This window comes from Lagenorhynchus albirostris, chromosome 13 (genome assembly GCF_949774975.1).
Source record: "Lagenorhynchus albirostris chromosome 13, mLagAlb1.1, whole genome shotgun sequence".
NCBI classification, from domain to species: domain Eukaryota; kingdom Metazoa; phylum Chordata; class Mammalia; order Artiodactyla; family Delphinidae; genus Lagenorhynchus; species Lagenorhynchus albirostris.
The window spans coordinates 52,612,963-52,626,653 of NC_083107.1; the positions used below are offsets into that span (position 1 = coordinate 52,612,963).

Below are 13,691 nucleotides of genomic sequence, written 5' to 3' on the forward strand. Positions count from 1 at the left end.
AAAACCCAAACAGCTTACTATAATTCCCAGGAAGTAACATTCATCATATTTTTGAAAGTGCTTTCACAAAAGAAAAAAATGATGGAAGAGATTCTACCCATTTGAGAATCAGATGACCAGGATGTGGGATACTTAGGAACTGATTGTCATATCTGATGTCTTACACACTGTTCTAACACACGCTGCATGAAGTTTTGGGCAAGGCTAGTAGAGGTAAATAGGAGGTTTAAGAATCTGAGCTGGTGCCTAACTTCCCACAGCTCACTGTAGAGGCAGTACAGTGCCAGACTGCTGAGGGTTCAGATCATGCCTATTTGATCTGGGAAAGTTATTCAGCCTCCCTCTACCTCATTTCCTTATCTGTTAAATGAGGATAATAATAGTACCTATCTCATGGGATTGCATGAATTAATATACATAGAATTCTTAGCACCTGGGACGGAGTAAACTATTGTTATTGCTATAGTCATTGCTGTTATTTTTGTCGTGATTGAGAAGGGGCTGTCAAGCTGACTCATAAAAGAAAGGGGGGGGGGATTGATTTAGAGCTGTTAGTTTCCGAGGGAAAAAATGTTTTACCATGTGAGCCAGATATAATTAAATTATAATATAATTTAACATTGTTCATTAATGTTAACACTGGGTCCTGGAATTGAAGAAAACACTGGTTTCTCACCTGAGTATCTGGAGTAGCCTTGTAGTACCCAGTGGAACAGAAGTGAGAGGGAGTTGCCGACCAGCCATAAAGTTGTGCTTGCTTCAGTCTCTTCCAGTCTCCAAAGTATTTGCCCTTCTCCTTCTCTTCTCTTCTTCAGGTTTAGATCACTCAGTCTGGAGCCTGAAACTCAGTAGGGTATTGATTTAGTCTCCCATTATCTCCCTTCTCCCCTTCCTGTCCCCACTCTAGCTATGGATTTTAATCTTAGCCTGTCTTCTGACTCTCTGTGTGACCATAAGCAAATCCCTTTGACCTCAATTGCCCACTCTTTAAATGGAATAAAAATGGCTCTGCGCATTCAGAGGACAACTGGGGAGATTTATGGAAATGCATTTTCAAATTTCTTAAAAGGAGGATTCCTTGACAGGATGGAATTCATAGTAAAAAGGCTATTTCCCAAGGAAGAAAGTTCTTTATTACAGTACATGGGCTTTATCACCTAGTAGTGCCAGAGCTGTTTAATTTTAGCTCTGCTATCACTAGCCTGTATGTTTTTGAATACTACTTTTTTATTTGCCCTCCTCTTTCAAATATTCACAGGCACTAATCCACGTTATGGCTTTACAGACAGTAAATTAAATTACATGAATTCTGAACACAGTGTTTTTGAGCTGTAGAGAGTCCGCAGCCTTTGAAACCACTAACTTAATTTTGTATAACTCTTATTCGGTAACTCAAAAAGAGCCAACCTTTTTCCTTTTGAATTTGGTTTAAAAAAATAATAATAAATTGCTCCCAGGCAGTGGTCCTGGGTGCCAGATTTTATCTGGGATCTAAATCTTCTGTCTACATTGAAAATCTGCCAGAGTTAAGAGGTAAGCAATGCTAATGAAGATGTGATATATGACTTTTACCTTAGCTACAACCTTGTGGTCTCAGCTATGTGACTTTGGGCAGGTCACTTAATCTATCTGAGTTTAGATTTCCTTATCTGCAAATTTATATCCACAATAAATTGTTGAGAGAATTAAATGAACTTTAAATCTTTATTGAGCACTTTCAAAATATCTATTTGTCTGCATATAAAATCCTACCTCTAAAAGAGCAGATATAAGTGGAAGATTATTCCAATAGACTGTCAGTACTTAAATTAGAATAAGTTCATTCAAGGCAAAAGCTCTGTTACCATCTTTCATAGAGTCTTCTTCCACAGTAAATGAATACTTAGCTGAACACTTTTCTAAATTATTTTTAATTCACTTTAGCATTTTGTCACATTCCTTTGAAGAGCCTTGATTTTAGCAAATCTTTATCATTTGAGGGTGTTGTGTGTGTTTGTGTGTATAAGTATGAGCATGTTTAAAACAACCCAGACTCAATGGAAAGAGGATGATCACACTGAGTAATTGGGTTGTTTGGGGGTTTTCTGTGTTTTTTTAATGGGGATTATTGTTTTAACAAGTGTAATAAAACTGATTTTCCTTTGTCACTTGTAAATTTATTTCTAAGATAAGATTTTAGAAATCTTTAGAGCAGTAATCACAATATTTCAATACATGATGCTTTCCCATTTTTATATACTCACACTCATTTGGATGTGTGTGTGTGTGTATATATACACACACATACACACACATTTGGTTTTTTAAATTATATCTTTAATTATATCATAATATGTCATACCTAGTAAGTGGTTCTGAAATAGGAAAAGCTACATACAAATCAATGCTGCTTATTCTTTGTGGCATTGGTTATTATTTCACTGATCTTAGATATTTTTTTTGATGTAACTATATAAGCAATGTCTTCTTCAACTATTTCTAAAGAGAAGATCATCCTAAATCTCACACTTTTAGAGGATATCACATTTTTACTGGCTTTTTTTTTTTTTACGAAGTCAATTCCCTGTACTAAATTGCTAAAATAAAATAAAACAGCTTTCTAAGAATATGTTTGTTCTCCTACATACAATTAATGCAATGTGCATCGAGTATCCAGTTTCTGTGCACGTATCAATATAACAGACTTTGGAAAAAGGAGGAAACATTTACTAAGTTCTTCAAAGTTAGAAGCAGGTAAAGTCTGATGCTTATAAACCAAGTCTTTCGGAAGACAAACTGCATTCCTTAATCTATGGCAGCTTCTCCTTTTTGGTTCTTCTTGTTTTTTTCTGCTGCTCATAGATCCAAGAGTGTGTTTAGATGCAGGAGGTGCTCCACAGACACTCCGAATGTTTCCAAGCAATGACACTGAAAGTGCCCCCCTGCCACCCAGATAGCTGCATACTATTTAAAACTATACTTTCAGATCAAAGTCTATAAAGGCTTTCAGAACAACCTTGTTAACCCTTTCTGAAAGGGTTACATTTTTAAAAAGTTTATCTGCAGTATATAAGTTATCAAAAGCTATTAAGTTCTTATGAAAAATCACTTGCTATAACTTTCCATGGCTGATGATACACTAGCAAAAGCCATTTCAGTATCACCTTCACTAGGTACCTACTAGCTTCTAATTAAGCACAGTCGGTTGGTTGTTCTGTGGGCCTCTCTGTAAATGCACTCTACTTGAATTTACTATTACTTGTGGATTTTGCACCAGCAAAGATTTTTAAGGATTCTGGCCCAGTTCAGTTTCTCGGTTTAACAAAGAGGTTAGAAATTGGAAAAGATTCTTTGATGTTGATGAAAGTGCAGTTCACACTGCCACCCCTTTGATTTGACTGCTGAAACAGCAGATGTGGTAAAGCCACACTCCTTTAAGTGAAACTAAAGTGTGCTGCTACACGCTCACCTGGGTGAATTTCAGCTCCTGGTAGATAGTGTAAAGGGGTAGCAGGTTTCCCTCCTTAGGCACGTTGGAATTTATATTTAGTCTTTATTAGTAAAAGCAGTAAATTTTTAAATATATATAGAATCTGTGGTTTTCGGTATAACAAATTATTGCCGAACTTTTGTGTCCCACCTCTTCCTCTATAATCAGTTAAGAAGGCCAGGTTAGCTCTTAGAGTGTAAGCTCTGTGTTAAATCATTGACTGCCGTCTGCCTGTATTGCAAATAATGACCTGCTTTATCTGTAACTACTTTTTCTAAAATGACTGTGCTCTTGCATTTATTGGTTTATTGATGTGATTACTTTAAGACAGTAAAAACTAATGGATAAAAATAAAGTGTAAAAGTCTCTTTTAAAAGTGTCCTGAGTGGATAGACAACTAGAAGTACTTTGCCCTTGCAACATGGTTCTTTGCAGAGTCTTAAATCCGGTGTGTTTAGCCCACAAAGCACATGTTAATATTAAGTTGTTTTTAAAGTGATGGAGTTGGATCACCACGGTTCTTCTGTGCTCTGTGGGGTATCATGTTGCTTTAGTGTAATGAGTCCTGGGCTCCTAAATTTTTTTCTCCATGCTGGAAATGATTACATAAAACTGAATGGCTATATCTGAAGTCTTATGAATCTTGAGAATTTCTTATTCTTCAGGAAAAATATTACAAAGACTTTTCTTATTTTTTGAAGGGGAAAACTAGCATTTGTAACAAGTTTCTGTTAAAAATATCAGCGATTTTAGGTTATATAGCATTCTGTTTGAAAAACAAGCAGTCTTTCTGCTGCAAGGTCTGTATTTTAACTTTGTGCAGATGTGTGCTGAAAGAACATGATGTGCTTATTTGTTGCATTTATGCTACTTTCTTACTTTAAGTAAGATGGATGAAATTACATATTAAATAAAAACAGCAGGTCAGACAGCAGTCCTTAGCAAACTGAAAGCCTTCCAGAGACAGTGGAGAAAATGAGACTATGATTTTAATAATGCATGGACTTTTGAGAGAATTGTCTACTTAGACGCATATATATAATAATTTCTCTGTGGGATTTATCAGTGTTAACTGTCTAATGTTTAAAACTAATCTGCCATTAAATTGTGTTGGTGAAATGTTACCCAAAGTATTGTTTTATATCTTAACCAAATATAGCACTTTAATTTTGATGTAACTGCGGTTATAAACAGACACACACTGATATGTATAGCATGAGACTTCAGTTGGTGAAAAGAGCTGTTTGGCCTTGGGCAAGTTATTTAACCTCCCTAAACCTCAATTTTCCCTTTCTGTATGATGTGATACCTACCTTTCAGGATTATTGTCAGGATTAAATGAGAACATCTATCAAGCACTGTTTTTTCAGAAAATATTTTTCAGAACATGTTCACATACATTCTTACGTTCACATAAAGTACAGTGTGTTTTTATATGGTACTTTTGAGCCAGAAAGTACTTTGTATTGTGTATTTCTTATTATACTCAATTATAAAATGAAACTGTGTATTGGACATTACTTATTACACTCGATTCTAGAGTAAAAATTGAGAATAATGTAGAATAAATTATTCTTACGTTATTTAAAGAACACATGTTTATTGAGTGGCTACTGAGCAAGAAACATTGTTTCCTATCATTTACAGTTGAATATATTTGAAATCCAATAATGGAGAGGTCAAACTCAAGCTATTCCCAGTTCATTTTATAGTCCCTCTCCCCTTTTGTTTCCTGTTTTCCTTTTTCTGCAACCCTGTTGTAACTTTAAGAAAGTTTTCAAAATAAAAAAGCATCTGACTTTGTTTCATAGTCATTTAAAAATGGGGTTGATCAATACTGAAGCATTAGCTAGGAGCACAATTTGGTGCTTTTTTATTGATTTCAGTTACCATTGCCCTCAGGCTTGTGTGTGTGAGGATGAAAATAATATATGAAATATGTACCCAGGTTAAACAAACCAATATTCTTTGTACATCTGTAACCACTATAAACAGAATTCTTTATATGGAAGTTACTTTAGGAGCAGTTAGTTACACACACACACACACACACACACACACACAACCTTAAGACTCCAAGTAGCCTCCTGAGCCAGTGTTTTTGTTATTGAGACCAAGACTTGTACATTACCTTGGGAAGTTTCTGCCTTTTAGTTACTTTTATTAGTTATAAAATGCTATTCAAGGTTATTATAGATTTTCAACTCATGAATATACTTTTTTTGGCATTTTATCAGTTGATTGTAAGCCAGAATCTTGGGGATTTGAAAGATGTTCTGCTAAATAGCCAGTTGCAGACCAGTCAAGCCAAGAGGGTAGATACCAGGGAAGTCTGCTCAGCAGGGCGTGTTTTATTTAGAAAGTTGTGCAAGGAAGTTGGCTGTGGGCAGAGGTTGTCCTGTGTCATCTGCCCCATCAGTCAGAGCTTTAGCAGCTGTTCCCTGTCACTAGGGCCCTTATGTGCTACTGCTCATCCATCAGCACTAACAGATACCGCTGCCTCTCCGTGGGCCAGGGAAGCCATGGACGCCCAGAGATAAAGTGTGTATCTCACTGGCCATCAGTTGGGATGGAAGCTCATTTAAAAAAAGGGAGCCCAAGCGACAACTCTTTGGTCTTTCATTAAACCCTTAACCAAAATATATTAAAGAAAATAAGTTGGATTTTGGTGAATCTGTTTCTGACTAAAAATACAGCTTTGGAAAGGTAGGAGGAACCTCTTTGTTCGAACCCAAAGAGATGCCCCTGGCTAAATGAGAGTTGAGAGAGCTTTCTCCACCAGATAATAGATTATCACTACCGGATTATCACTGAAGGTCTTTTCTAGTTGAACACAACAATGTAAGAAAAGACTGAAAATCACAAGCATTCCTTTTGTGATCATGCAGCAACCTGACAAATGGGATACCTCCCAATTCTGATCATAGACAAGCCTCCGTTTCCTTTTCCCCTGTTTGTATTCCAGAGGCATCATTAGAGGAAAGGATTTGAGGGCATTAGTATCACTATCTGTCTGATTACTGTGTTGACATTTTTTAAGAGCCATTAATCGTAGGGAATGGAACTTGATGTAGAAAAATACCCAGCCAAGGAATATCAAGAAAGTAAGCTACAGCCTAATATTCAGATGACATTGAAGGGAAATTCAACTTAACCCTATAATTGTTTTTTTCTTAATTAACTTATTACTGAACTCCAAAGCTAAGTAATTGAGAGGCAGCTGTACAAGCAAGGGAAATGGTAAACATAGCAAAGGGAAATGGAGAAAGACAAATGTTTTTATTTTATAAATATTGCAGCTATATAATATGTAAAGAATATAAAGTAATGTTCATCTTAAGATTGTACAATTGAGGTCTTGCTTGCAATGCTTCCATTTTGGAAGAAAGTTACTTTTTCTTTTTGATAATCCCCGCATATTTTTTCTGTTGACTCTGAATGCTTAATGTACTTGATATTATTTAGTCCATGTGAGGCTTGACTGTTGATGGAATTTGAGAATTATTAGGTTGAGCGTATGCTTGCACAGGTAACACTGTCATCATGGGTACACCGAAGTCAAGAGCGATGATCTGGCATATGAATAGAGTGAGTTATTTGTCAAAAGCTGGCAATGCTTGTTGGATGTTTTGCCAGATTTTGATAGCATCAATTTATTGTTTGCCTAATAGATAATTTAAATTCAAATAAGTTTTCCTAACTGAAATTTTGGGAAACATGAAGCAAATATAGGTATCCTTATTTAGAAAATATAGATGACACTAAACTCTAATGAACATTGCACTGTAAGACGTTTCTGGTGCTGATTCTGAGCAGCTGCTTCATTGGAAAATAGCACAAAAACCTAAAGTTATCCCCTCCCTTTTATTCCCCCAAGACACATCATCTATTATGGCATGGGACACATAGTAGATTTTCAGTAAAGACCAATTGATTGATTGATACATGGATCTGAGATGAATAAGGAGTGACCTGTATAAGGAGATTGGAAAATAAGTAATATTATTAATAAGTGTTGGGGTTTTTTTTTCCTCTGCAGGTTTTTGTCATTTGTTGGAGGGACACTGTGTGAGATTGGCAAGCCTGAAATGCAACAAAAAATAAATTCATTCCTTGAAAAAGAAGGAATAGAGAAAACTGCAGAAAGATTGCAAACAACAGTACACACCTTACAGGTCATCATAGATGGTCTCAGCCAGCCTGAGAGCTTTGACTTTCGAACAGGTAAACAATTAAACTTGAATAACAGCACCTTTCACTTGCATAGCTCACAATAATCCTAAACCGTTGGATTCTCCATTCTCCCATTCTATCCATGAGAAAACTAAAGCGTAGTGACCTGCCTTCAAAGTCATTGCAGCTAGTTAGTATCCAAAGCCGAAGCTAAAAGCCAGGTCTCCAGAACCCTTGTCCCAGGCTTATTTCCCATCACACTAGACTAAGTGCATCATGCATGTGCTGGCATGTGCATGGAGGCATGTATTCTTCATGATCCTTTTGTAAACTGTTTTTACCTCATAAGAGTTATAAGTCCAAGGTAAAGCATTCGATTCACAAACTAAAGTGAATCTTCTCCCTAAATTACAGCCTTCCAAGTTCCTGGATTCTATGTCAATGAACACATTTAACAAATAAGATACTATCTCTCTGTTTATTCTCCTTCTAACTAAAAGTCTCTCGGCTTTCAGCACAGGTAGATGGTGAGGGAAGTATAATAGCCATAGTTGTTGAGAGCAATGACCCGGTGAGAAGGAATTAAGGTTTCAAATGACCTACTTCCCAAGGAAATTTGAATAGGAAGCCCTTAGATTTAAATGAGTCTGTGCTTGTCTCACACCAGTTTTATGATACCACGTTAGGGCTTGGCTCTTTGCATTCTGGGTTGGGCTGTGTTGAGGTGGTTTCTTTGAAAAGGTTTAAGGGAATTTGTGCTAACCCAGCAAGCTCAATGCACCATTCCCTCAACTGTTGTGTAAGTTTGAAATTAATTTTAAGGTTGGAGAAAAATAAAATGAAACATACAGTAAGACCTGTGCCAGAAATGCAGGAGTAGAAGCCTCTGTGTGGTCCATCCAAAGTGAATATTTCAGTAGACAAATCCATCTCCCTTTGCAGGTATTCTTATGTGTGAATTCCACCTAGGTGTTATCTAGCAGGAGTACTAAGTGAGCAGTAGTTTTCAAGCACGGTGGGATTTGAGGGTGCTATGCCTAGAACCACTACATTAGAGGGTTGGCAAATATGCTCTGTACTGGCTTTTCTTGTCCATCTTATTTTTCGGTCTTGGTGTTGATTGCTCCATTATCCCAGTTACACTGTAGACTCAGAGCAAAGATCAATACTCAAATTATATAGTTCAGCTAAACAACCAACAGCTAAGTTGGTCCTTACCTGGTTGAGCAGAAACAGATGCACCTGGGCTCTCAACTGAGCTTACCAGTTACTGCAGTGTTTATCATTGTGACAAGTGAAATTTCAAATAAATCTCTTTGAAACAAACTTTTGCCCTAGAGTAAGTCACAGTTTCCTAGATGCCTGAGAACTTTCGTTTTAATACTAAAAACATCCCCAGGAAGGGAGGCAGACAGTCTTACTTTTGAAGAGGCAGATAGTATTTTGGATGTTTCTGTATTACAGTATTTATGCTACATCTCTTTTCTTTTCTCCATTTTCTCAAAATTATTTCCTTTCTTGCCTCATTCTTTCTTCATACTCATCCTGTCTTCTGTTTTCCCAGTGACATAATCAATTCTATTTTGTTAACACTCTGGTTGCTAGTTTCCATAATTGGCTTCATCAGAGGCATCCAGGTGACAAAGGACTGAATATGTAGCCTTGGCAATCAAAGTGTTAAAGTTTGCCTGGTACATGGAGGATTTCTGATTTCTCAGTGACCCAGGCTGTCTTCAGAAACATGTTAAGTAGTTCTTGACTCTGATTTTCCATGCGAAATTAAACTAAGCAGCTGATCAGGAACCCTTGGGGAATCTGCAGCAGCTGGACCTCTGTAAGAAAGAAGGGGGAAAAAAGTTTCGAAGCATAAAAACAATGCCTATGGGGCCTCAGAGACCATCCTACCTCTGACCCCGATCAACAACTTTGTTTCACTTTGCTTTGACACAGTCCTTGCCCAGTGTAATGGCACATTCAGTGGGTTTTTTGTTTTTGGAATTCACTGCTGCAGCATCAGGTGGAATTCTACACAATCAATTCCAATGTTAACATATTGCTTTTTTATGAAAAAAAATGAGATTTCAGGTTTAAAGAGGGTTTTTGTTTTGTTTTAAAGGCAAAACATGAATTTTTTAAAAACGTTGATTTCAATATGGTTGGGCTGTGGGAGGGGAACCAAGAGATGACCAGTTGTTAATACAAATGTAAAGGATAGCTTCAACAAGTAATCAGGATAAAGGCAACAGCTGTGGAGGAAAAGGAAATGGAATGGGCGGAGGGGAAAATGAGGTCTTAGTAAAAGGAGATTGGAGCATAGAATGTGTTCTTTGTTATTAGAGTCAACATTCAGTAATCCTAGGAAAGGGGGCCAAGGGGAGCATGGGTAAATGGGTAAACGGAATCCACAGATAATCCAAAAGCCCCATTTAAATTGTAAGTTGTAACCTTCTCCACCGTAAAACATTTGTTGTTGTTTTTGTTTTGTTTTAACTAAAGCCATAATGATTCCTTGGCAGGCTTTGTGCCTACCTTTGGGTGTGTAGTGTTAATGAACAGAGAAATGTCCTGGAGTGAGCAAGGGAAGAGGGCTGTAAGGAACTTGAGAGCAGAGATCTATGCTTCATCTTTGTCTCTCAAGCACCCAGCGGAGTGCCTGGCCAGGAGGTAATAATAGGGGTTAATAAATGTTGTATGAATTGAATTGAAAGAGGAGAAAGGAGATGAGGAGCTGATCTGGGTTTCTGAGCAATAGATAATCAAGAATCCATAAATGTTGGTTGGATAAATATATTCAAGGTGGATAGGAATTGATCCTTGAGTTCAATATTTATGGGGAGAAGTGAGAAGACCATTTAAATTTCATACACATTTGACTAAACATTTAGTATGTTCTACCCCCTTTAAACAGTTTGAGAATTCAGGTACTGGGGGAAAAGCTCCCAATCTTCTATCTCCGAGGGTCTTATTTTCTCAGTGTTTGTGACTTAGCCTTGCATATTCATTGAACAAATATACTTTCTCATCACCTCCTCATAAAGAAGAAAATAAGACGCTCTGATCTAAAGTTTTAGTCCTTACGTATAGTGCTAATGTTTACATGCTAGCAAGGTAGAATCTGAGGCGAAGGAAGTATCTGAGTAAATTTTCTTGAATTGTTTCTGCTTGGCACATGCTGTTTCTCCAACTAGGATGCCTCTTCTCTGAAGGCAGGCCTGTATCTTCAGCTCCTTTTACGTCCCCCCTCAATGCTTAATACTGGCCTGGGCACACAATCGACACATAGTCCATACTTACTCACTAATCTACGTTGTGTCTAACAGTGCTTTATTATTTACACAAACTGTCTTTTTTCCCCTTTCCTTGTAGATTTTGATAAACCTGATTTCAAGAGAAGCATAGTCTGCTTGGAAGACCTGCAGGTTGGGACAGTTCTTACAGGCAAAGTCGAGAATGCCACCCTATTTGGAATTTTTGTGGATATAGGAGTGGGGAGATCAGGGCTGATTCCCATACGAAATGTAACAGAAGCAAAACTTTCTAAGACGAAGAAGAGAAGGAGTCTTGGGCTGGGCCCTGGAGAAAGAGTGGAAGTCCGAGTACTCAACATTGACATTCCCCGATCTCGGATTACTCTGGACCTCATTCGGGTGTTGTGAGTGTGCCACTGGTGGCCAAACACTGATTTTTATTCCCTCATTTCTACAGTTTGGCAAGAATAAGTCAGATGTTTGTGAGCTCTAGATAGCAGATGAGAAAGAATTCACTTAATATCAGAAGTATTTTCCAGACACTTTCCTTATGATTCCTTCTGGATAAATAGAGAGCTAACGGTTTGATTTCTTTTCCCCTTAAAAAAAGCAACTAATAGACATCTTTATTTGGCTTTATGTAGTAATGATTTTCTGACCAAAATTTTATTTTTTATAACTCATCTTTGACTCCTTTTGCATTTTGTATAATAGATTGTTTCATTTCTACTTGCCAACATGCCTTGCTGGATTTGTATGGAACTATCTTCTTGATTTAAATTGTACAGTGTTTCTTGACAGTAGGGCTGGCAGTACTTAATCCTCTCTTTTTATAGATTTTTTTAAAAAATCAGGCCTTTTGGACTTGACTCATGATTTTCCTTTGCCAGACAAACCAGAGATATCCCAATAAAACAGATCCTGATGTGTTTGTAACCATCAAGTGAATAGCTCGAACTATTTCTCAGAAGGATATACGTATTGATCCCTACAATAAAATTTTGTGGCTAGTGATCTTGTTTTTGCTATGTTGATTCAGTGAATGATCTAAGAGTCAATCTTGATTAACGAAGATGTGGCACATATTCATACAAGTTTCATATAAGCCAACTAACTGTGCCTTTGGGGAAAAGGGAAGCCTCTGTTAATTTGAAGAGTGACTTTCTGTTTGACTTATCACAGAAAGGCATATTCTTTCTTAAGCATTAAGATCAAACTCCAGATGGGGATAGAAATGGCCCGCCTAAAGATTCAATACAGATCAGGTGTGAAGGGGCAAGAAGAACAAGTAGATGAAGCCAGTCCTCTTAACTCAGTTTTTATTCAGTGGAGATGGTAAATATTAGCCTGACCATACAGGGTAAAAATGATTTAAACGGAGACCACACTGGACGGGTATCTTGTCCATTCTGGCTACTGTGGTTCATTTCCCTGGTGGAGTCATTTGCATGACTGAATGAGTGCCTGGTTTTCTTCATGTGTAGTGAGTGGATGGTTGGCTAAGGAGGGTGACCAATCCTGCTTGTTTGCCTGGGACAGTCAGTCCTGGTAAATGCTCATTGTCCTGGCATAATTTTTAACAGTGCCACTTTTTATTTCCAAAGTGCCCCATTTTGGATAATAAATCATATGATCACCTTAATAGTCACAGTCCCTTACAAAGTGGTAAATCGGACTGTGTTTATTGACAGTTCTGACTGGTGGTTTATTTTTCTTGAAATATGCAGCCTTCCAACCAGTATACATAGATATTTTTAATAAGTGGGTTCCTTAAAAGTTGTATAACTCAACTCCTGTTTGCCTGATGATTTCATTTCTGAAATGCTTTTTCTCTCTTACTGGTCTTCAACTGACAATGGATCTTAATGTTGTAACTTTAAGTTGATCTTCCCATTCACTCCTCCCAGTTCCTAGTTTGTAGATCAGTGACGAGTGATATGCACCTGAAGAGTTTTATTCTGAAGCATGCAATGTAATTTCAAGCAAATGCCTTTTTTTTTAAATTGAGGTATAGGGGCTTCCCTGGTGGCGCAGTGGTTGAGAGTCCGCCTGCCGATGCAGGGGACATGGGTTCGTGCCCCGGTCCGGGAAGATCCCACATGCCGCGGAGCGACTGGGACCGTGAGCCATGACCGCTGAGCCTGCGCGTCCAGAGCCTGTGCTCCGCAATGGGAGAGGCCACAACAGTGAGACGGCCGCGTACCACAAAAAAAAAAAAAAAAATTGAGGTATAATTGGCATATGACATTATATTATTTTCAGGTATTCAGCATAATGACCTGATATTTGTATATATTGCAAAATGATCACCACAAGGAGTCTGGTTAACATCCATCACCGTACGTAGTCAAACAAATGCTTTGGGGGAAAAGGCCTTCTTCCTGGGCACTTTGAATACAGGAACAGAGCAGTTGACAGTATGAAGCAGCTCTGTTGACCTGGTAGCTAAGCCCTTGGGGACACAAGGAGGACTTGATATTGCACTGGGTTGCATGATTTGTCCTGTTCAGCCCAAACGTGGTGCTCTATAAGGTGTAGGCTGGGTGAAGAGAGGCACATCTCATTTATCTCGTAACCGCAGAATGTAGCATCGTGCTTGGTGGTCAGTATGTCCAACTAGTTCTAGTCCCTATTCTACCAGTAATCTACAGTGTGCCTTTGAGCTGGTACCTCTACTTCTCTGGGCCTCCATTTCCCAAGTTTAAAATGGGGATGATGATAAAAAAGCATTCACTTTTCCAGATTGTGTTAGTGGTCTCCTTTGTGCCAGGCATTGTGCTAAACACTGACCATACAATTAT

General features: G+C 37.9%; 1 protein-coding gene across 5 annotated transcripts in view; it reads left to right on the forward strand.

The window, feature by feature from the left end:
* The window catches only part of SRBD1 (S1 RNA binding domain 1), a 221,141-nt gene extending 209,237 nt beyond the window's left edge, over positions 1-11,904 (forward strand). For 4 of the 5 annotated variants that reach the window (XM_060168674.1, XM_060168675.1, XM_060168676.1 and 1 more), the window contains 2 exons: positions 7,509-7,693; positions 11,009-11,904. In XM_060168674.1, coding sequence (XP_060024657.1) covers positions 7,509-7,693; positions 11,009-11,298 — 475 coding nt within the window. In that variant the 3' untranslated portion in view covers positions 11,299-11,904. The remainder of the gene's footprint in view (positions 1-7,508; positions 7,694-11,008) is intronic. The other variant, XM_060168678.1, reaches the window with a different exon arrangement.
* The last annotated feature ends 1,787 nt before the right edge of the window (positions 11,905-13,691 follow it).